Here is a 20,519-nt window from a genome sequence, read left to right on the forward strand (position 1 = left end):
TGTACCTCTCTCCTCTTTCCTGAGGCTTCCAGCCTCTGCACTCAGTTCCATCCATCACCACCCCAGCACCCTCTGCCTGTGTGTGCTGCCCACAGAAAAAACCACCTTTGAGTGTCTGTTCACATTCAGAGCACACAATTGGCCCTTCTGTCTTGGCACTTACCCCAGAGTCAATGGTGCATTAATTCACTCAGCCACTCAACCTTTTGGGGATCATTTATTGAATGCCTACCATGTGCCCAGGGGAATACATAGTGAGCATAATAAACTTGAGTCCAAGGCTGAGGCACCAGTGGCTCACGCCTGTAATCCTATCTTCTCAGGAGGCTGAGATCTGAGGATCATGGTTCAAAGCCAGCCTGATCAGGAAAGTTAGAGAGATTCTTATCACCAATTAACCAGAAAGCCAGAAGTGGAGCTGTGGCTCAGGTAAGTGGTAGAGACTAGCCTTGAGCAGAAAAGCTCAGGGACAATGCCCAGGCCCTGAGTTCAAGCCCCAGGACCAGCACAAAAATAATAAACATGAGTTCTGCCTTCGTGGAGCTTAGTCTAGTAAGGAGGCAAATATTAATTGAATAACGTGTCAGGAAATAACACACTAGAGTAGAATCTGATAACCAGTGGGCCTTCTGCAGGTACATCAAAAATGAACGGTGCTGCCACTGATGCTAAACAGGAAAGATGCTAAACAGTGGAGTGCTGAGGAGCTTGAGGAACAAGCAAGAGTCAGCCAGTGATAGGAAGGACAAGCCCTGCAGATGTGCAAGTCCCTGGGATAAGAAGAAGAGTAGCAGATAGGCTGAGTCCTGGCGGCTCATGCTTGTAAGCCTAGCTACTCTGGAGGCTGAGATCTGAGGATTCAGATTTGAAGATAGCTTCTTATCTCCAATTAATCACCACAAAGCTGAAAGTTGTGCTGTGGCTCCAGTGGTAGTGTTCTAAAGCTGAGTGACAAAGCTAAAGGAGAATGCCTAGGCCCTCAGTTCAAGCCCTGGTACCAGCACAAAAAAAGAAAAAAGAAGAAGGAAGGAAGAAGAATGCAGAAAGAAGAGGAAGAGGAAGAAGAAGAAGAAGAAGGAGGAGGAGGAGGAGGAGAAGGAGGAGGAGGAGGAGGAGGAAGAGGAGTAACAAATAGCAGTAATAGCAGCAGCAACTGGATGCCAGTGTGACTGGAGCAGAGTGACAGGAGACACAATCTAAGCTGAAGATGAGGCCCAGATGAGCTAGGTAGCCAAGCATTTGAGAACTTTGAACGTTTTGACTGGCCCAGGGGCATTGGTACACACAGGAAGACATGAAGACTTGAGGGAACAGCCCAAGTCCCCTGTATTCTGAGAAGCAGCAGCAGCAGGACTTATTAAGGGAATACCAGGGGCCAGTGAGGGGCTTACTGCCACAGCCAATTCCTGGCTAAATGCTGTGTGCCTGAGGGCAGGACCTGTGCCTAGTAACCCTCTGAAACCAGATATACACATGCGCATGCACAGAGCCCAGCCTGGCGTGCACATAAAAGGTACCCAATATACAATTCAGAAATATCAGTCTGAAATCAGAGTTGTTCAACACACCAGCTTATGCACATAGGACCCGGAGGGGCCCCCAGAGAGCAGTGGGTTCCGGAAAGGGATCCAAGCACGCTACAACCAGTGTCTTCCCTTGTGGAATCTGGGAGACAGGATCCCTTCTCTCCATTCACTTTCTTCATTAATATGTTCATGTTCATAGCCTTCAGTCCACTCCCTGCTCCTGGCAGGGTACCCAAGGCTCTGTCCTCAGCCTTGGCAGCAAGGGTCAGGTGGGCTGGCCTCTGCCATACCATCCTGGCTTCTCAACGGTCCTGGAGCTGACGTGGGGGTGATGGAGGATGCCGTACTGGAGGCAAGTCATAGTGTGCAGGGATATGGCTGTTCTTGGGTGAGTCGTAGTGGCCAGGGGGGAGGCCTGGAGGAAGCGGGGGCTGGGAGCCCAGAGAATCTTGATCTGGAGACAGAGGGGGACAGGATGAGAAGGAACTTCCTCACTCTCCAACCTCCCACTGCCCCTCCCCATCAGGCCTCTTCTGCCTGGAGATGGTGGGTTTCTGGCCGCCTGGCTGTGTAGCTCTGAACAGAAGCCTTGGCTCCGAGTAGCCAGGGGGGAGAGGCCTCCTCGGCCAGCCCACCTCACCCAAGGTATTTGGACACTGTCATCTGATTCACTTCTCACTTCTCTGGGCACCACCTTCACCATCCCAACTCCTCAGCACTAAAGGTAGGCATCCCACTCTGCAGGGCAGAGTAGAAACAGGTTCTACTGGGCAAGGTGACTTCACCACATCTCACCCCCAAAGGCCTTGTTCTTGCCCCCACATCATGCCCCTCTATCCCTTTCCTCTTCCCACCTCCCTCAGCCCAGGGGCAATAGAGCGCTCACCATGGGTCAGGGGGCTGGGCTGCTCATAGGTGCCACTGTCTCTCTGTTGCCGCCTCAGGCTGTCTGGGAGCTGAAGAGGCTGCCTGGGGGGAGATCCTGAGGGAGGGCCCTTCATCTCCACATAGCTGCTCTCCCGGAGGCCCGCTGGCAGGCTGGGCAGGTCCCGGATGGTGGCATAGGGGTTCTCACTGCTCAGAGAAGCCATGCTGGCCCCCAGCCCTTCTTTAGAAGCAGGCCCTAAGGATTGAAGAAGGAAGTTAGATTTAGTGGAGACACTGGCTTCTTTACCCAGCTCAGTCCCTCTGCCCATACCTTTATTACAGAATGGGCCTGGACCATTACTATGGCTGTAGCTATAGCTGCGGTCTGGGAGGCTGCCACCTGAGGAGGGAAAGGCAACTCATAGACTGTGGTCCCCTCTGGAGTCCAGCCTCCTCTGGAACAGAGTCTGAGCCCTTTCACCCTCCCCTGCACACACTGGGATGGAGCAGCAGGCTGGGCTGAAAACACCCGCCTTCTCCCAAGATCTTGGCCTCCAGGCACCTACCCCTGTCCAGAGGCCCAGGAGGGGGCTCCCGGCGGTGCTTCCGGTCAGCAGGCAGAGTGGCAAGGTTGTCATGTCCATGGGCTCCACTGGCAAAGAGCTGGCTGCCTGGAACCTAAGGGGGACAGTGCCACAGAGAGAGCACACACAAGGAAAGGGCTTCCCAGAGAACCAGATCTGTGCCCAACCCTCTGCAGTGCATCCCCTCCCCAGCACTGACCTTGTTAGGGGGTGGGGGGTTGGGAGAACACTGAGACAGAGTGTGGTAGCTGGGGTTGGAGTAGTAGTGACTGTAGCTTGGAGGGACATCTGTAGGACAGACATAGGCACAAGGCAGCTTAGAAACATGCTGCCTTATGTAATCCTAGCTTCTTAGGACGCAGAGATCTGAGGATCATGGTTTGAAGCCAACCTGGTCAGGAAAGTTTGTGAGACTTGTCTCTGGATAACCAGCAAAGATCCAGAAGTGGAGCCGTGGCTCTAAGTGGTAGAACACCAGACTTAAGCAAAAGAACTCAGGAACGGCACTCACCCTGAGTTCACACGCCCTGGCACCACAAAGGGGAGGGGAGGGAAGGGGAGGGAAAGAGGGGAGGGGAAGAAAGGGGAGGGGGAAGGAAGGGGGAAGGGAGGGAGGGGCTGGGAAGGTAGCTCAGTGGTAGAGTGCTTTCCTTGCATGCATGAGGCCCTGGGTTCGATTCCTCAGCACCACATAAGCAGAAAAAAAGCCGGAAGAGGTGCTGTGGCTCAAATGGTAGAGTGCTAACCTTGAACTGAAGAGCTGAGGGACAGCGCCCAGGCCTAGAGTTCAGGCCCCATGACTGACAAGAAAGGAAGGAAGGAAGGAAAAAGAAAAGATATGGGCTAGGGCCCCTGTGACAGTTGCTCTGTCCAGGGGATCCGTATTTCAGTCTTCCTGACCTTCTTTTCCCAGCTTCCTCCCAGCTTCCCACCTACCCCTGTAGTTAGGCCAAGCAACCCACTGCCCACCACTCATTGGTGCCTCGTGACTCCATGCCAGCTCACCTGGCATGACATATTCAGAGCCATCTAGCCGTCCAGTGCTGTACGCCACGGCCAAATGTTGATGCTCCTTGCCCTTTTGCCATTGGCGGTAACCAATAAACAATGCTACCAGGGCCACCACAAGGGACCCCAGCACTGCAATGCCAATCACTGCTCCCAGCGAGTTATAGGCCACTGGAGATGTGGGCATCATGGTGAAGGGCTCCAGGCTTCCTGTGTAAGATGGGGTAGGGATTCAGCATGGCATTTTGGCTCTGTTGATGAGCTTGGGTGCATGCATCCGAGAAGCATCCAGTAGGGAGGCAGGAATGACATGAAAGGACTGGGTCCTAGACACATTGTGGGTGGAAGGGCCTAAGGACTCACCAATCCTGCAGGGTGCACCACTGTGCCCTGGGGGGCACACACAGGCTCCTGTCTCTGGGTGGCACTTCTCTCCAGGACCACACTGGCAGGATTGCGAACAGTTGGCACCAAACATCCCCAATGGACATCCTGGGGAGACAGTCAAGGAGACAAGAGGAGAACACATGGACCAAAAAGCTATAGTCTCCTCTTGAGCCATGGCTGAGGGCACAAGCATGGAGTTCCCCTCCGGTGGGTACCTTCCATGCAGTGGGGTCCTGTCCAGCCCGGAGTGCAGACACAGCTCCCATCCTGGGGGCGGCAGGCCCCACCATGGTGACACTGGCAGATCTGGGCACATTTGGCTCCCCAGTGGCCTGAAGGGCATTCTACAGGAGACAAGAGGTCTGTCACACAGGGCAGGACCATTTCTTCCTGGGTGAACTCCCAGTTCTCAGCATCACTGAAATTTTTGTTGTGGTTTTGGTTTTGTTGGTCGTGGGGCTTGAACTCTGGGCTTGGGCGCGATCCCTGAGCTCTTCAGCTCAAGGCAAGTGCTCTACCACTTGAGCCACAGCACCACTTCCAGTTTTCTAGTGGTTAATTGGAGATAAGAGTCTCATGGACTTTTCTTCCCCGGGTTGGCTTAGAACCGTGATCCTCAGATCTCAGGCTCTTCAGTAGCCAGTATTACAGGTGTGAGCCACTGGTGCCCAGCTATCACTGAAGTTTTTAGTCAGCCTTGTCTCTGGCGGGACACTGGGAGGGGCTTTGAACAGTATCTACACACCAAGGACTCACAAAGGCTTGTCTGGAGCCCTGTGTCTCCACTCAGCTCCAGACCCACATGCCCATTTTCCCCTTAACACTTGCACTTGGCCATATCAAAATATCTAAAAGCCTTCTAAAGTACCCTGGATTGCTTAGCTCTTGCTTTGTTTTTTAAACATAAGAGACATAACATCCATGCTACTCGATGCAATTTTTTTTGAGACAAGATCTCAAGCTGGCAATCCTGCAAACCTTTGCAAAGCCAAACTTGCAATCCTCCAGCCTCAGTCTCCCAAGTGCTAGGTTTACAGGTATATGCAACCATGCCTGGCTCTTTGAGGTAATCTTTTCCATGATCTTCATGCATTTAAATGTATATACATGATCTTTGTGTATTTGCATTTAAATGAACAAAGAGAAATTGAAAATGTTATACACACGCATATATGTATGTATGTATGTATGTATCCAAAGTAGAGCTTAGGATAAACTCCCATAAAAAAATGTTGCTTTTTCAGGTTTCCCCTGCCAAAGGGCATGGAATTCTTCTCTGTTAATTGCTGCATCCTCAGCACCTAGAACTAGTACCCCAAGTGCAGACGATATCCAATATAGTTTCTATTGCTCACACAGGAGAGTCCACACCCTTTATTCTAAGGAGCCATCCCCTGCTCCGCCCAGGCTCTCAGCACACTCTGGCACTCAAGCAACCACGCACGTTGGGAGCAGTCAGGGCCTATCCAGCCGGCCAGGCAATAACAGGTCCCATTCGATGGGTGGCAGGAGGAGTGGTTGTTGCATCTGCAGGGTATACAGCGTTTTCCATAGCGGCCAGGCTGGCAGGCTGGGGAAGAAGGTACATGTGAATGAGGCAGGGGCCCAATTGGCCTTTGGACCCACCATCTCCATCCCTTTTTCCCACATACTAACTGTCCTGGAAATGAAACTCAGAAGGAGAGATCAAGACAGGGAGAGGGGACCTTCTGGCACCTGACACTGCACTGTGCCCTGTGGGGCAGGAGGAATATGGGGAGGGGAAAGGAAGCCTCACATCTCTGGCAGGAAGGGCCTCGGAAGCCAGGTACACACACGCAGTTGCCATTTTCAGGGATGCAGGTACCCCCATTCTTGCAGGTACAGGTGTTGCTGCAGTTGGCTCCCCAGAATCCCTCAGGGCAGGGCAGGTGGCAGCGGGTGCCTGGGGAGAAAAGCATAGGATGAGCCTGGTCTGGGCCCCTCTGGTTTCCCAAGGGCTCTTTCTGACCCAGCTCCCACTCCACAGTAGGCCTAGGACTGGAACACTTTGATTGCTCACCCATCCAGCCAGCCTGGCATTGGCAATGTCCATGAATAGGTTCGCAGCTGTCAGCATGCTCACAGTCACAGTGACTGGCACAATCTTTGCCGAACTGTCCCTTCTTGGGGTGGGAATGGAGAGTAAGGAGGAGCAGTCAGCTGGGGATGCCATGTCCTCTTCCTCCCTCAGACAAACAGGCTGTGAGCACGTACCGGACAGGGTAACTGGCAGTAGGCACCATGCCACCCAGGAGTACAAGAACACGCTCCAGTTTGGGGACTACAGATTCCCTCATTGGCACACTGGCAGCTGGCATTGCAACCGAAGCCCCAGGTTCCAGGTGGGCAGGGCACAGAGCAGTTACCACGCTGCCAACCTGAAGGGAAGAGCCTGTAAGTAGGCATGGGGTCCTGTTCCCCTCCTGGGCAAGCCCACACAGGGTAGTGACTATGCCAGGCTCTCTGCTATGAGAGGAGTGCAAGCGGATGCTCACTGTACCATACAAAAGATTGGCATATGAGCTATTAGATGCTGACCAGAAGGCTAGAAGAGCTGGATACCAGTAGCTCACACCTATAATCCTAGCTATTCAGGAGGCTCAGATCTGAGAAGCACAGTTTAAAGCCAGCCCAGGCAGAAAAGTTTGTGAGATTCTTATCTCCAATTAACTAGCCAAAAAAGGAAGTGGAGCTGTGGCTCAAGTGGTAAAGCACCAGCTTTGAATGAAAACACTAAGTGAGAATGTGAGGCCCTGAATTCAAGCACCAGTACTCGTGTGCGTGCATGCACGTGTGCACCCCCCCCACACACACACAAAGGCTAAATGCTTTTCAGTGATATACCCCCACCATAGGTCTCCATTATTTCTTCTGTAAAATGAAAGAGGTTGGCAAAACACCCAAATATTTACCGTGGCCAGATCAAATAAACCCAGGTCAGAGGTCAAACAATAGGGAATACTGAAGATTGACAACTTGGTGTTTGTTAAAATTTATAGAGCTAACCAAACAAAACACATCTGTACCAGAATTCAGCCTTGAGGTTGACAAATTGCCACCCTCTGGTAGACCCTTTGAAGGCTTTACTGGCACTGCCATTGGGTTTCTGTCGGGGGGGGGGGGGGGGGGGGGGGGAGTGAGATGTTATTAAGGAGGTGCATGGTGGACTATGCCTTTAAGAACAAGTACGATGCGCGTGTGTGTGTGTGTGTGTGTGTGTGTGTGTGTGTGCTTGAAGAAAAGCAAAGTGGATATTTCAGGAAGGAAATAGCCTGGATACTTTCCCACAGTCCAGCTGTCGCATAGTAAACTCTGCCTCCCCACACCCTGCAGCCTTTCCCTGGCGCTGGGCCCGCCCTCGCCCCGCGGCCCCGCCCCCGGCCGCCCCATCCCCTCACCTTCCTTGCAGACACACGTGCCGTCGATGGGCGAGCAGGCGATGGCATTTTCGCACGAGCAGCGGGCTGAGCAGTTGGCCCCGTAAGTGTCGGGGGGACAGAGGCTAGCGCAGTGAGGACCCTGAAGGCGGGAGGCAGGCTGGTGAGCGGGCCGCGGGGCAGGGCCGCGCGGCTCCCGGGCTGGCCCTCCCCGCCGGCCGCGGGGCACGCCTCACCGTGTAGCCGGGCGCGCACCGGCAGAGGCCGCTGTCGGCCAGGCAGACGCCGCCGTGCAGGCAGAGGCAGTGCTCCTGGCAGCCGGGCCCGTGCGTGTCCTGAGGGCAGCTCTCGTTGCAGTGGAGGCCGGCCCAGCCCGGCCGGCACGAGCACTCGCCGTGCATCGGGTGGCAGCTGTGGGCGAGGCGGGGCGCGGCGGAGCCTGAGCCGGGGACCCCTCTCTCCGCCGGACGGGAGCGAGCGGAGCCTCGGGATAAGGGAGCCGCGGGGGGGCGGGGGTAGAGCGGACTGGGACAAGGAGGCGCCCGGGCTGCGTGCTCCCCGCCGCGGAGCCCCTGCGCTCCCCGCTCGGTGACACCGGTGGCCCCTCGGACATCCTCCCGGGGCGCTCGGTGTGCGCCCGAGGCCTGCTCCCCCGGCCGCCTGCCGCCCACCTGAGGCTGTGCTCCGGGTCGCAGCTGCAGGCCGTCTGGCAGTTGAGGCCGTAGAGGCCGTCGGGGCAGAGGCGCTCGGTGCAGCGGTCTCCGGTGAAGCCGTGTTCGCACAGACACGCGCCATTGGCAGGGAAGCAGCGGGCGCCCAGGGCGCAGTCGCAGACCTCGGCACAGTCTTGCCCGAAGCGGCCCACCGGACACTCCTCACGGCATCTGGAGCGCGGTGAGGGGGTGAGCCTGCTTGCGCCTAACTCCTCCAGGGCTGCCCCTCTCCTCCTCCAGCCTCCCCGCCGCTGCACGGCTCACCTCTCCCCGGTGTAGCCCGGAGCGCAGTGGCACTGCCCGGAGAATCTGTCACAGAAGCCACCGTTGTGACAGTGACATTCCTGGGAACAGTTGGGTCCATAGAAGCCCTCTGGGCAGGGCAGGGAACAGATGGTGCCCTGTGGGGGTGAGAGGTCGACAGAGCCTCCAGCTAACTCCCTCCCCATGGCCACCAGACTCCGTGACACCCAGTTCAACCTAGACCCTACCCCATTAGGACACCCTCCCCTGAGTCCTGCTCAGAGCATCCCAAGAATTCTCCTTAGACTCCCATCCTGTACCCACACGCCCCATTCTTAATACCATCCAGCCCGGAGGGCAGCTGCAGGAGCCTTGGGAGGTCAGGAAGACACCTCCATTTTGACAAGGAGAGATGCTAGGGCAAAAGAAGCCATCAGTGCTGGGTAGACAGGTCACATCACAACTGCAGGAAAAGAAGGTGGGGTCAGGGTGTAAACAAGCAGTGCCTTCTGCCCCCTCTCTTTCCTCCAAGGACTGGCCACCAGCACACAGCTACCTTCATTCACACCTGCACACTGTGCTTCTACAGGCCCCTCCTCACTTTTGCCCAGGCTGTTGTCTCTCCTGGGACCTGGATCTTGTCTCTCGACTCCATCCCCATGTTTGGGATCCTGTCTGAGTTCCCACATCTGCCTAAATGTATCTGTGTGGCCCCGTAATCTGCTCCTTCCTTAGTGTGTTGTCCTTTCTCCGGTTATTCACCTGGGCCCTGTTCTTCCTGGGGGGCAGAAGCAGGCTCCAGTCCGGGGATCACAGGGTGCCCCATGGCACTGGCAGCTAAATTGGCAGGCAGGGCCATAATGTCCAGGGGAGCAGGACTGAAGGCAGTTTGGAGGCTGCAGGCCCGAAGGGCAAGAACACACTCCGCTCTTGGGGTCACAGGAGCTGCTGTTGCCACAGAGGCAGGGCTTGTCACACTTCAGCCCCCACATTCCTGGGGCACACTCTTTGGGATGAGAACAGAAGAGGATCACCAGAGGTCCAGTCACTCTCTGGCCCCCTTAGGCTGTGTCTGTCTCATAGCATCTACATATCCACCTCCTCTACCCCACTACCACATCTCTGGAGAAGGCAACCAGCCACAGAGGATTCTGGGTAATTGCTCTGGGATCTTGTACTCTGGTAGGGAAGCACCTGAGTTGGCAGCCACTCACCACTGGAGCAGTCGGTGCCCCGCCAGCCTGGCACACACTGGCATTCATTGGGTGCCACACAGCGGCCATGGACACACTCCTGGGCACAGAGTGCTGGGACAAAGATGGGTTGAATGAGTGGATGCTTCCAGCCCTGCCCCTCCTACCTCTTCTCTCTGAAGCCTCAGTTGTGGGGACAGTTCACCATATGCCACTTCTCAGATGACAAAAGACTTAGATCCAGGCACGTGGGATCAGAACTTGACAGGAACCCAGAGTTCTGACTTCCCAGCCCCTTCGTGTGAAATTTTCTGTGCAGCTAGTTGGAAAAATGGGATTGTCAAGTTGGAGCTGGACACAGATGCTGCCAGAGAGAGGGTGAGGACTGAGATGGGGTTGGGCCAGGCTTTTGGGGAGGAAAATCCGGAGGAGGAGGCTGGTGATGGGCCAGAGCTAAAGGGAAAGGAGGGCAGGAATACAGGGGGAGCAGCAGAAACTGGACAGTGACCAGTCAATGTCAGACAGCAATAGAGACACAGAAACAGAAGAGACAGAAAGAGACCCAGACACCAAGCCTGAGACACAGAGACAGACACAGAGAGAAACCAGAGACAAGATGAAAACTCTGGGACAGACAGATGCAGACAGGGACATGCTCAGGGACATGGAGAGATGGGATAGGTCAGCTGGAGAGATGGTTATGAGGTGTGAAATGCTGGCTAGCTCCTGGGAACCCCAGCTCCTTGGCTATGTCAACACCTGGCCCCAAACTCTGTATCTTGCCAGATGAATGGCTTCCAGAGCAAGGCAAGGCCAACCTCCATTTCTACCCCATCTGCTGGACCTGCTGCTCTGGCTGCTAGACAAGGAGCAGAGGAGCCGCCCCACCCTTCAGGGCAGAGAAAAATTCAGAAGGGTGGGCTAAGCCCCATCCCAAAGCAGCACTCACGGACACAGGCCCCACTGCTCTCGTAGAAGCCCTGGCAGCACTGCAGGCGTGGGCGGTAGTCCATCTTCACCACTTGACGGTACACAGTCCGGTACACAACCCTAGGGAGCCCAGGAGCTGCCCTCAGTGCTCCTGGATGCCCACCCTCGGCACAGAGCAGCACTGTGGGAGGCCAGTGTCCAACACCCTGGGCTGAGAGGACCTGGGAAGAGTATTTATTCCCTCCTTTCCCCCACCAAGCACACACACACATGTATGCAGTACAGCACACATGCACACCACAGACACACAACACATAGACACACAATACACATTCATATATATCCCAGTGGGTACGTGCACACACACACACACACACACACACATTTGTGAATGCCTTGAGGTCAGATATTTCCTGTGGATTCTAAAGGTTCTAAGAAGAGAACAGGGTACGGGGTATAGGGGCCAGGGCAGGCAGCTCACCTGCCCGTGGAGGGGCAGGCACTCACGTGGGCTGGGGGCAGGCCTGAGGGCCCTCCCAGGGCCTTTCGCAGGACTCCGTGGGGAGAAGGCTGAAGGGACGGGAGTGGGACTCCTTGGTGGTGGTGGTGAAGCTGAAAGAGGGAACAGGTCAGGGAGGAGGGTAGGGTAATGCCTGAAAGAGAGAACAGGTCGGGGAGGAGGGTAATGCCTTAGCCGGCACAGGGGTGAAGTGGGAAGCAGAGATGAGGGCTTGGCCAGTGGGAAACCAACACCCCAAAATCTGGGCTTGCTCCCCTAAACTTAGGATAAAGCCCTCATTCTTCCCCACCTCTAAAGCCTCGAGGTCCTCCCAGCATTGGAGTGTTCTGGGGACGCTGCCTATCAGAGCACTCTTCTCACCTTGTCGTCCAGAGCTTTCCATCTTCTTCTGCTCCCTTCCTGGGAAGATGGAGCTAAGCAATGCCTGAGTAATCATGAGCAGTTTAAGACCCATTTCCCAGCACCCTTGTCCCCCTTAGCTAGCCCCTGGGCCTGCTCCACAAGAAAGGGCTCCTACCCTAAGCTCTGTCCTGTAGCTGATCTCCCATAAGGGTTTTTCAGGGACAGGGATGGAAAAAGGACAGAGTCAGAGGAGGACAGAGACTGAGATAAGAGCAGAGATGGGGAAGGAATCAGAGGCAGCCCATGCAGGGCTGAAAGAAACAATGACAGGAAGGTGGCAGACTAAAGAAGAACCTGGGAGGAGGAACCCCCAGGGACAAGTTAGGGCTCTTACTCACCTTTCCCAGATGGTGCAGGCATTGGGATCATTGGAGTTGAGTGTTCTAGCCAGCCTCAGGTCCAGGGCCAGGAGGAGAAGGAGGGGACACAGAGATGGCAACATTTCGGAGGCCTGCAACAAGGCCAGGTACAGAGCAGGTAAGTGGTGCTGTATGCAGCAGTCAGGAAGACAGTGTCTGTGGCAACCTGAGCAGCAGGCATGCAGAAGAGCCCAGTCTGCTGACCTCTCCGGTCATCCATCCCCATGCTGCCTGGCCTCCAGCATCCCCAGATCTTACTCCAGGGTGTGAGGTACATGTCTATGCTACAGGATCTCAGCTTGTAGTCTGCTTGGACACCATAACCCTGGTTCTTTCTGAAGTGCTCATCTTTCAAGTAGCTGACTGCCTCATCCTCTCTTCTGAATTCCCCCCTCCCCAAGCACCACTTGCCCACACATAAGTGTTCTAGGCCTGTTTCCTGTCCATGAACTCCAGAGACAAAGACTCTAGGATCTTTACTTCTGAATCCTCAGTCTCTAGCCCAGGGTACACCCAAGACACTTTGCTTTTGTTTTTGGTCTATGGTAGAGCTTGAACTCAAGGCTTGGGTGCTGTCCCTGAGCTCTTTTTGCTCAAGGCTAGCACCCTACCATATTGAGCCACAACTCCACTTTCAATTTTCTGGTGTTAATTGGAGATAAGAATCTTGCAGACTTTCCTGTTCGGACTGGCTTTGAACCATGATCCTCAGATCTCAGCCTCCTGAGTACCTAGGATTACAGACATGAGCTACCAGTCCCCAGCTTCAAGACACTTTGATACTGCAACCAGTGTGGGAAGCCATTTGGGCTCAGAAAGAAATTTCCAACAGGGTGGCTTCTTCAGCCAAAATTGTTCTGAGGAAATAGTGTCTCTCACAGGATTCCCGCTCTATGGGGTAGGAATAGGGCTGGTTCCAGGCCACCTAACTGCCACTGGTGTGTTGCAGCCAGCTCATTCTGGGCTCAGGAGAAGCAATTCTGTGTATCTTTCCTAACTTCATGGTATCACATCAGGAACTTGAAATGGAATTAACACCACAGAAATCAGTAAACACTACACAAACATCACAACCAAACTGCCTACCAGAGCCAGTTGCGAAATATTTTCCATCACACCCTTACATCCAGCTTTAGGTGTCATCCCGCACACAGAGGTCCCTGTCCCTACCAGAAGGCGGGAGAGCCTCACCTTCCTCTGAAAGCTGGCAGCCAAAAAGGAAATGGGTTCTCTTCATCCCTGCACCCCTAGCCTTGCCCAGCAGGTGGGAAGAGGGTCAGGACCAAGGATGAGTCGTTCACTCCTCCCCTGGGCTCCAGAGAGGCTGGGTGCTGGAGTCCATCCCCCACACCCCGTGCTTTCTGATTCTGCACTTCATGTTCTTAAAGTTTGCACAGGCTCCCTGCTCTAGCCTCCCTGAGGCACACACATCTGCTTGTAATTTTTCCTCAAGAAGAGAGAAAGGTCGTGGTTGTTGGCCCCTTACCCCCCTGAGTATCTCTGGAATGCTTACAGCCAGCCCCACCCCATGCCCCCCACCCACACACTGGTCCAGCTTTTCCCTCATTTCCGCTCAGGAGGCCCCCCCTCTTTCCCAGCAGGTCTTAGTCTGAGATAGGCTGCCCACTGCAGAGACTCTCCCCGCCCCCGCCCCATACATACACCTTTAACCCTTCTGCCGTCAAATCTCACCATCATCTAGAAAGGGCTCCTCTGCAATCCGCTTCCTCTCCTCTCCCCCATAGCAAACTTTTACCCACTCCCTCCAGTCATCCAGGGCCACTTGCACCCCATCACACCTCCTATAGGGTCCATCTCCACCTCTAGCCTTCTCATAATCCACCCAACCCCCAAGTCACTCACCAGGTGGGATCAAGGGAACTCAGGTGAGCCAGGGGCTGGTGCGATCCTGAAGAGCCAGAGGGCGTCCTGGGGGATCCCAGCACTCAGGATCTGGAGTCTGGAAATAGGACACAGCCTGGTTTGGATGGAAGTGCAGAGAGTGGAGAACTCCACCCTCCCCCACTAACCCTCAAGGCAGTCGATAGGACTCCAGGAAGGACCCAAAGTCCAGAGGCCATCTTCTGGTCCTTTGGCTACTGAACTGGCCCCGTGGCCTACTCTTGGAGGTTCGGGACTTGGCCCAATGACCAGGGAACTCAGCCACAGTCAAAGCTGCCCTTCAGATGTGCTTCAGTGGCCTAAATGTACTTCCCACACAGCTCCATTGCCAGAATCAGTTCCTCCTCTCCGTGTCCTCACCCTGCCTCCCCACCCTGCCCTGCTCTCGGCCCACCTCTGGAGCTTGCTCTATCAAACCTACTCACTGCTCCCCCAGGTAAGCCTGACAGCCAGGCCCTTAGGAGGGACCTTGAGTCCCCAATACATCTCTAACCCTCCCAGCTCTGGCCCAGACAGGAGGTCCCAGTGCTCAAATTTCAACTCAGTCTGCCTGAAGCCAAGGTTATCATCCTTGTCCCTGTGGAAGCCTCTTCCCTAAGCCACACAGTGGCCTCCCCCTACCCTAGCCACTGTGGTCATGGAGGGGTGGACAAAGGTTTCATCAGGAAGGACTTGAGTTAAGGTACAAGTAGGATAAGATGCAGGATGCATGCCCGCACCAGTCCCCAGACCCTAAGATCACCTCCTACCAATCAGCTGTTAGAAGACACAGTTTACCTGGGATCTCTGGGGTGGACTTGTGGAGGAAGAAGGAGGTGGCGGCATGGGGAAAAGGTGACTCTGGCTGGCCAAAATTTAGCTGGTTGGCTGGGGGCTAGGTTCCAACTTTTTTCAAGCTACCTCAGGGTAGGGCAGCAGTGTAGAGGAGGCATCAGCTGCTCAATCCAGAGGGCTGGAAGCCAAAGTTGGGCTAGGGGAGACCGGTGAATGGACAGGACAGAGAAGAGCTATGAGGGGGGTCCTGGAAGGGAGAAGGGTTTGGCCTAGCCATCCCTAGCCAGATCAGGAGCACATAGCCTCAGCCTGGACTCCCAAACTTGTTCTTCTTTGAGACTTTTTCCCCAAGAGGCTGGGGAGCCAGTGACTCTGCCCGGTGCTCACTTAACAACCTTCCAGTCCCAGAAGCATTGGGCCCATGTAACTACATTCCAAGAGGTTTTAGTCCATCACTATCTGCCTTTCTTCCCTGCCCTGGGGACCCACAGTACACTCACCTTGGGGCTCCCAACCTCCCCATTGCAGGTCTACTTCTTGACATACAAAGGTACCTATTTTCTCCTCAGAAGCCCAAACAACCTTTCACAAGAATAAAAATGTGAGACAGGCACTGGCTGTAATCCTAGCTACTCAGGAGGCTGAGATCTGAGGATCATGGTTTAAAGCCATTCTGGACAGGAAAGTATGTGAGACTCTTATTGCAGATAAATTACTCAGAAAAGGCCAGAAGTGGCGCAGTGGCTGAAGTGGTAGAGCACTGGTCTTGAGCACAAAGAGGCTCAGAGACAGTGCCCAAGCCTCAAGTTCAAGCCCCAGGTCTGGCAAAAAAGAAAAAAAATGAATAAAAATGTGACTCTCTGTATCTATTGTTCAATGTGTTGAGACAGAAAGGGTGCTGCGCAATTTGCATAGGTCATCTCCATAAAGCTCCCATCAGGCCCCTGCAGAAAGTACTAGAAGCCACTTTACAGATAAGGAAACAGAAGGCACAGCCAGCCAGCAAACGTAGGAAACCTTCTCAAGGCCACACAGCCAGTGGTGTCAGAAGAGGATCCAAACTCAAGACAGCTGCCAAGAGGCCTTCCAATGATTCCAGTCTTTCCTGAGTCCAGAAGGAAAGCCCAGGGGCTTTGTGTAGCTTTTTTAACAGCCTGAGTTCTGGGAGTGAGGAGCTGTCTAGGGGAGGGGATGGTGGGCTGCCTGATTAGAGGCGTGGGAATTGCAAAGTGCGCATAAGACTGAGCTGAGTCTCTCTCCACCTCCACATGCAAATCAGCTGGGCCCCTGGCCAGCCATGGTGCTCCTCTTCCTGCTGCCTGCTTGAGCCCAACATTCCTGCCTCTCCTCTTCCCAGCCCACACAGGGCCCAGCCCAGATCCTGGCCCTGCTCGTCCCCAAACGTCATCTCAGCCCCCGGGAGGAGAAAAATGAGTCTGGGGTCTCTGAACGCTGGCAGAATTCTTGGTCAAGGGGAGAGTGCCCATCTCTATAAAAAGCAGCAGCACTGGGACTGATGGAAGTGAGACAGCAAGAGGGACTTTAAGACAATTCCTGAGCTCAGCATCCTCCACCCAACTCCAGCTCCAAGCGCTGTAGAAGAGAAAGGGTTGTCAATGCTCCTCCATCTGGGCTATTGTGCAGGTTAAACGGGGTGCTTTGATCCTGTTCTTTGAGCCATCCCCACTAATGTTAACTGTCCTCAGAATCACACCCCCAGTCCCTCTCTTACCCAGCACCCCACAGGGCCCCTTCCCTCCCCTGGGCACCATCACAACTTCTCAGTATTAATTCCAGGAAAAACTGTGGGTTTTTTATTTTTCTGAAGAACCCCCAGGATGATCCGGGAATAGGGCCGAAAATGCTGACAGAGAGAAAGGAAGTAGGGATGGGAGGGGGCCAGGCTCCCCCACTAGAACCTGATCCCCCCAGAATGATGGGCTGCCGGCCAGGTACATCTTCAAGCCAGAGGCAGTTGACAAGGCAGGATGCCTGGATTCTGCTTTCCCAGCTCTCAGCCCAGCCCCAACTCCAGCTCGTGTTCCCCTCCCGCTTCATTCTCCCTTCCTTCCTCCCTTCCCCTTTTCATCTTATAATCCTGTCTATTGCTTGAGCCTCCATCTCCACATCTGTAAAATGGGTGGCCCCCTCAAATCTTCCAGGATTCAGTGAGGTTCCAGTAAGCACTCTGGATCAGAACCTTGGGCTAGAGCCTCTTCCTGTTTTACTCTTTCTGTCTCTCTTTCCCTTCCTTTCCCCCTTTTCTTTCTTTCAATAGCATCTTGCTAAGTTGCCCAGACTGGCCTCAAACTGAAAATCTTCCCACCTCAGCATTGAATAACTGGGACTACAGGGACATGCCTCCACCTGGCAGTGTTTCCTTGTTCTGCATCAAAACCTCTGCTAGCTGACATTTCCTTCATCTGTTTCTTGGGTTCTATCTTTCTACATCTCCCCTTCATCTTCTCTATCCACAAAGGAGAACTTCTATTGCCATGCATGGTTGGGAAGTATGTTCACTGCACAAGGCCATTCCCCTTTGAAAGACAAGTAGAAAGCTGGGTGCTGGTGGCTCACACCTGAAATCCTATACTCAGGAGGCTGAGAACTGAGGATCGTGGTTCAAAGTTAGCCTGTGAGACTCTTATCTCCAATTAACTACCAGAAAACCAGAAGTGGAAATGTGGCTCAATGTGGTAGAACAGTAGCCTTGCACACAAAGAGCTCAAGGATAGCATGTAGGCCCTGAATTCAAGCCCGACAACTAACAACAACAACAACAAAAAGAGTAGAACTAAACTCCGGCCATAGACCCCGCACCAAGCTGTACATTTTAGCTTGGTGTGTTCTCTCTGTCTCTGTCTCTATCTCTGTCTGTCTGTCTGTCTGTCTGTCTGTCTCTGTCTGCCTCTGTCTCTATCTCTGTCTCTGTCTGTCTGTCTGTCTGTCTCTCTCTCTCTCTCTCTCTCCCTCCCTCCCTCCTGCCCTGCCCCCTCATCTTTCTTTTCCTGTCTGTTTCTCTATGCCCTTTTCTATCTTTGCATTAAAGACAAAAAAATCACTTCATCCTCCCCACTGGGGCAGTGAGATCCCAGTCTAAAGATCCTTCCTCTCCCTCCCCACACAGGGACCTCCACCAATAGCCAAGGCTGCCCTGCTCCACGCCATACAGCACACACATGCCCATTCTGGCACATGCACACAGCCCCTCCTACATCCAGAGAAGCTGGGTCCTCGGCACGCCAGGCATGTCAGCCGGATAGAGGGACAGGAAGCCTGAGCGTGCAGCAGAGGCTGGGCGGGAAGGGGCAGGGGTGAGGAACCGGCCTTGTGCACTGTGCAGCTCAGGAAACAGAAGCGAGAGGGTCTGCAGTCGGCCCTGTTTACTCATCAGGAAATAGGGACACTGCAGGGACTCTGACTCACTGAACTGCTACTACATGCCTGCTGGAGGTGGGCACCAGCGCCAGTCCCAGCTCTCGCCACTGTCCATCTCACGGATGAGGTGGTGGAGAGTCTTGACAGAATGGCTTGTCCAAGGGCTATGTTGGCACTAGAATCTGCTCCAACAACCAAGCAGTGGACAAGGCTGCACAGACGAGGGAATGGCACCACCCCCTCCACCGCTGTGGCCGGCCCTGCCCCCCAACCACCACCTAATCTCTACCTTCAGAAAGTATCTTTCTATGCTGGCTACTCTGCTCTACAGCCTTCTGGGGCTCCCTACCACAGGAAGGGGCAGCCAGAAACCAGCTCCACCCAGGACACCTTGCTGCCCCTACATGCCTCGCAACCAGTCAGCCCCCTTGGCCCAGGTCCCTTGAATTATTTAGGGCCTCCCCAACCTTCAAGGCCAGCCTCTTCCAGGAAATCCCAGTGCTCAAGCATTCCCATCTCCCACTGTGCTGCAAGCTATGAGGTTACCAGGGACCCCTTGGCCCATAGGACATGTGATTATTCTTCCCCAGCTCTTCCCTAAGGCTGATTCCATTTGGGACATGGAACAATCTTCAGAGGCCTGACCCTTTCTTAAACCCAGCCAAAGACTCAGTGGCCTACCTCTGGGGACCAAGGAGAACTAAGCCCACACACTCACACTCCAGGCTATGAACTACACACACACACACACACACACACACACACACACACACACACACACACCTCTGTGATGGTCGCCCCCAAGAGGCTGGGGCTCGTCCCTTCTCTCTGCTCTATTTCTCTGTTCATGGGCTAATGTTCCCTCCCAACTCCTTTTCTATGAACTAGGGTGGTGTTTTTGTTTGTATTTGTTTTGTGGTACCAGGGATTGAACCCAGGACCTCACACATGCAAGGCAAGCACTCTACCATTGAGCCCAACCCCAGCCCAACCATGACACTTATGCAGGTGTGTGTGCCACTGTGTTAGGCTCCTAGGGGGGTGAAGACCCTTCTTAATCTTCCTGTCCCTAGCAGCCACACAGGGGGCCTGCAGTGGCCAGGTATTAAGTAAGCCTTTGTGTGCAGGGGATGATGGGACACACTCTGAACAAGTCCAGTGAGCCTGGACCTCCTCAGGAGGGAAGGGGGAGCAGCTATGGTTTCCCCTCAGCTCATCAGCCAGCAGAACACACCCTCCTCTCAGGACCCTCAAAACGATGCTGTGTGTCACTGGAGAGAAGGTACAAGTGGCATGCAGAAAGAATTCCCAGCTGGCTCACACCTATAATCCTAGCTACTCAGGAGGCTGAAATCTGAGCATCACTGTTTGAAGCCAGCCCTGGCAGGAAAGTCCACAAAACTCTTATCTCTAATTTCCACCAAAAAACCAGAAGTGTGTTCAAAAAAGAGATGTACTCTTTACCTGACTTATGTAACTGTAACCCCTCTATATATCACTTACATAATAACGCTATTTCTTTTTTTTTGGGGTCCGGTCGTGGGGCCTGAACTCTGGGCCTGGGTGCTGTACATCAGCTCTTCAGCTCAAGGCTAGCGCTCTACCACTTGAGCCACAGCGACACTTCCCTGGATTTTTTCTTTTTTCTTATGTGGTGCTGAGGAATCGAACCCAGGGCTTCAGGCATGCAAGGCAAGCGCTCTACCACTGAGCCACCTTCCCAGCCGCCCCCTCCTTCTTTTTATCGGTCGTGGGGCTTGAACTCTGGGCCTGAGCACTGTCCCTTAGCTCTTCAACTCAAGGCTAGCACTCTACCACTTGAGCTACAGCACCACTTTCAGTTTTCTGAGGGTTTATTGGAGAAAGAGTTTCATGGACTTTCCTGTCCGGGCTGGCTTTGAACCGTGACCCTCTCAGATCTCAGCCTCCTAAGTAGCTAGAATTACAGGCATGAGCCACCAGTGCCCAGCTTACACTATTTTTTTTTAAGCCAGAAGTGCAACTGTGGCTTATGTGGTAGAACACCAGCCTCGAAAAAAAAAAAAGCCAAGTAAAAGGGTAAACAAATACAGCCATGGTATTCACTGGAGAATATGTTGAAAATGAACTATACAACAACAAGAGACAAAAACCGGAGGAGCTGATTATAGGCTCATGCCTATAATCCTAGCTACTCACAAGGCTGAGATCTGAAGATCACCGTTAAAGCCAGGCCAGGCAGAAAAGTCAGTGAGATTCTTATTTCCAATAAATGACCAGAAAACCGGAAGTGGTGCTGTGGTTCAAGTGGTAGAGCACTAGCCTTGAGCTGAAGAGCTGAGGGACAGCACCCAGG

General features: G+C 53.9%; 1 protein-coding gene across 1 annotated transcript in view; it reads right to left on the reverse strand.

Annotated features, from left to right (window-relative positions):
- Positions 1-1,105: 1,105 nt before the first annotated feature.
- The window catches only part of Pear1 (platelet endothelial aggregation receptor 1), a 35,584-nt gene continuing 16,170 nt past the window's right edge, over positions 1,106-20,519 (reverse strand). Inside the window, exons 2-24 of the mRNA XM_013030532.1 lie at positions 13,994-14,090; positions 12,110-12,222; positions 11,357-11,461; positions 10,869-10,969; positions 9,941-10,033; positions 9,489-9,732; positions 9,069-9,189; positions 8,748-8,884; positions 8,442-8,654; positions 8,007-8,181; positions 7,792-7,912; positions 6,608-6,771; positions 6,414-6,516; positions 6,150-6,296; positions 5,817-5,942; positions 4,588-4,716; positions 4,349-4,477; positions 3,983-4,195; positions 3,177-3,265; positions 2,960-3,071; positions 2,725-2,793; positions 2,413-2,649; positions 1,106-1,980 (exon numbers count right to left, since the gene is read on the reverse strand). Coding sequence (XP_012885986.1) covers positions 1,829-1,980; positions 2,413-2,649; positions 2,725-2,793; positions 2,960-3,071; positions 3,177-3,265; positions 3,983-4,195; positions 4,349-4,477; positions 4,588-4,716; positions 5,817-5,942; positions 6,150-6,296; positions 6,414-6,516; positions 6,608-6,771; positions 7,792-7,912; positions 8,007-8,181; positions 8,442-8,654; positions 8,748-8,884; positions 9,069-9,189; positions 9,489-9,732; positions 9,941-10,033; positions 10,869-10,969; positions 11,357-11,461; positions 12,110-12,213 — 3,084 coding nt within the window. The 5' untranslated portion in view covers positions 12,214-12,222; positions 13,994-14,090 and the 3' untranslated portion in view covers positions 1,106-1,828. The remainder of the gene's footprint in view (positions 1,981-2,412; positions 2,650-2,724; positions 2,794-2,959; positions 3,072-3,176; positions 3,266-3,982; positions 4,196-4,348; positions 4,478-4,587; positions 4,717-5,816; positions 5,943-6,149; positions 6,297-6,413; positions 6,517-6,607; positions 6,772-7,791; positions 7,913-8,006; positions 8,182-8,441; positions 8,655-8,747; positions 8,885-9,068; positions 9,190-9,488; positions 9,733-9,940; positions 10,034-10,868; positions 10,970-11,356; positions 11,462-12,109; positions 12,223-13,993; positions 14,091-20,519) is intronic.

The sequence above is a fragment of the Dipodomys ordii genome, unplaced genomic scaffold (genome assembly GCF_000151885.1).
Source record: "Dipodomys ordii isolate 6190 unplaced genomic scaffold, Dord_2.0 Scaffold131, whole genome shotgun sequence".
Classification (NCBI taxonomy): domain Eukaryota; kingdom Metazoa; phylum Chordata; class Mammalia; order Rodentia; family Heteromyidae; genus Dipodomys; species Dipodomys ordii.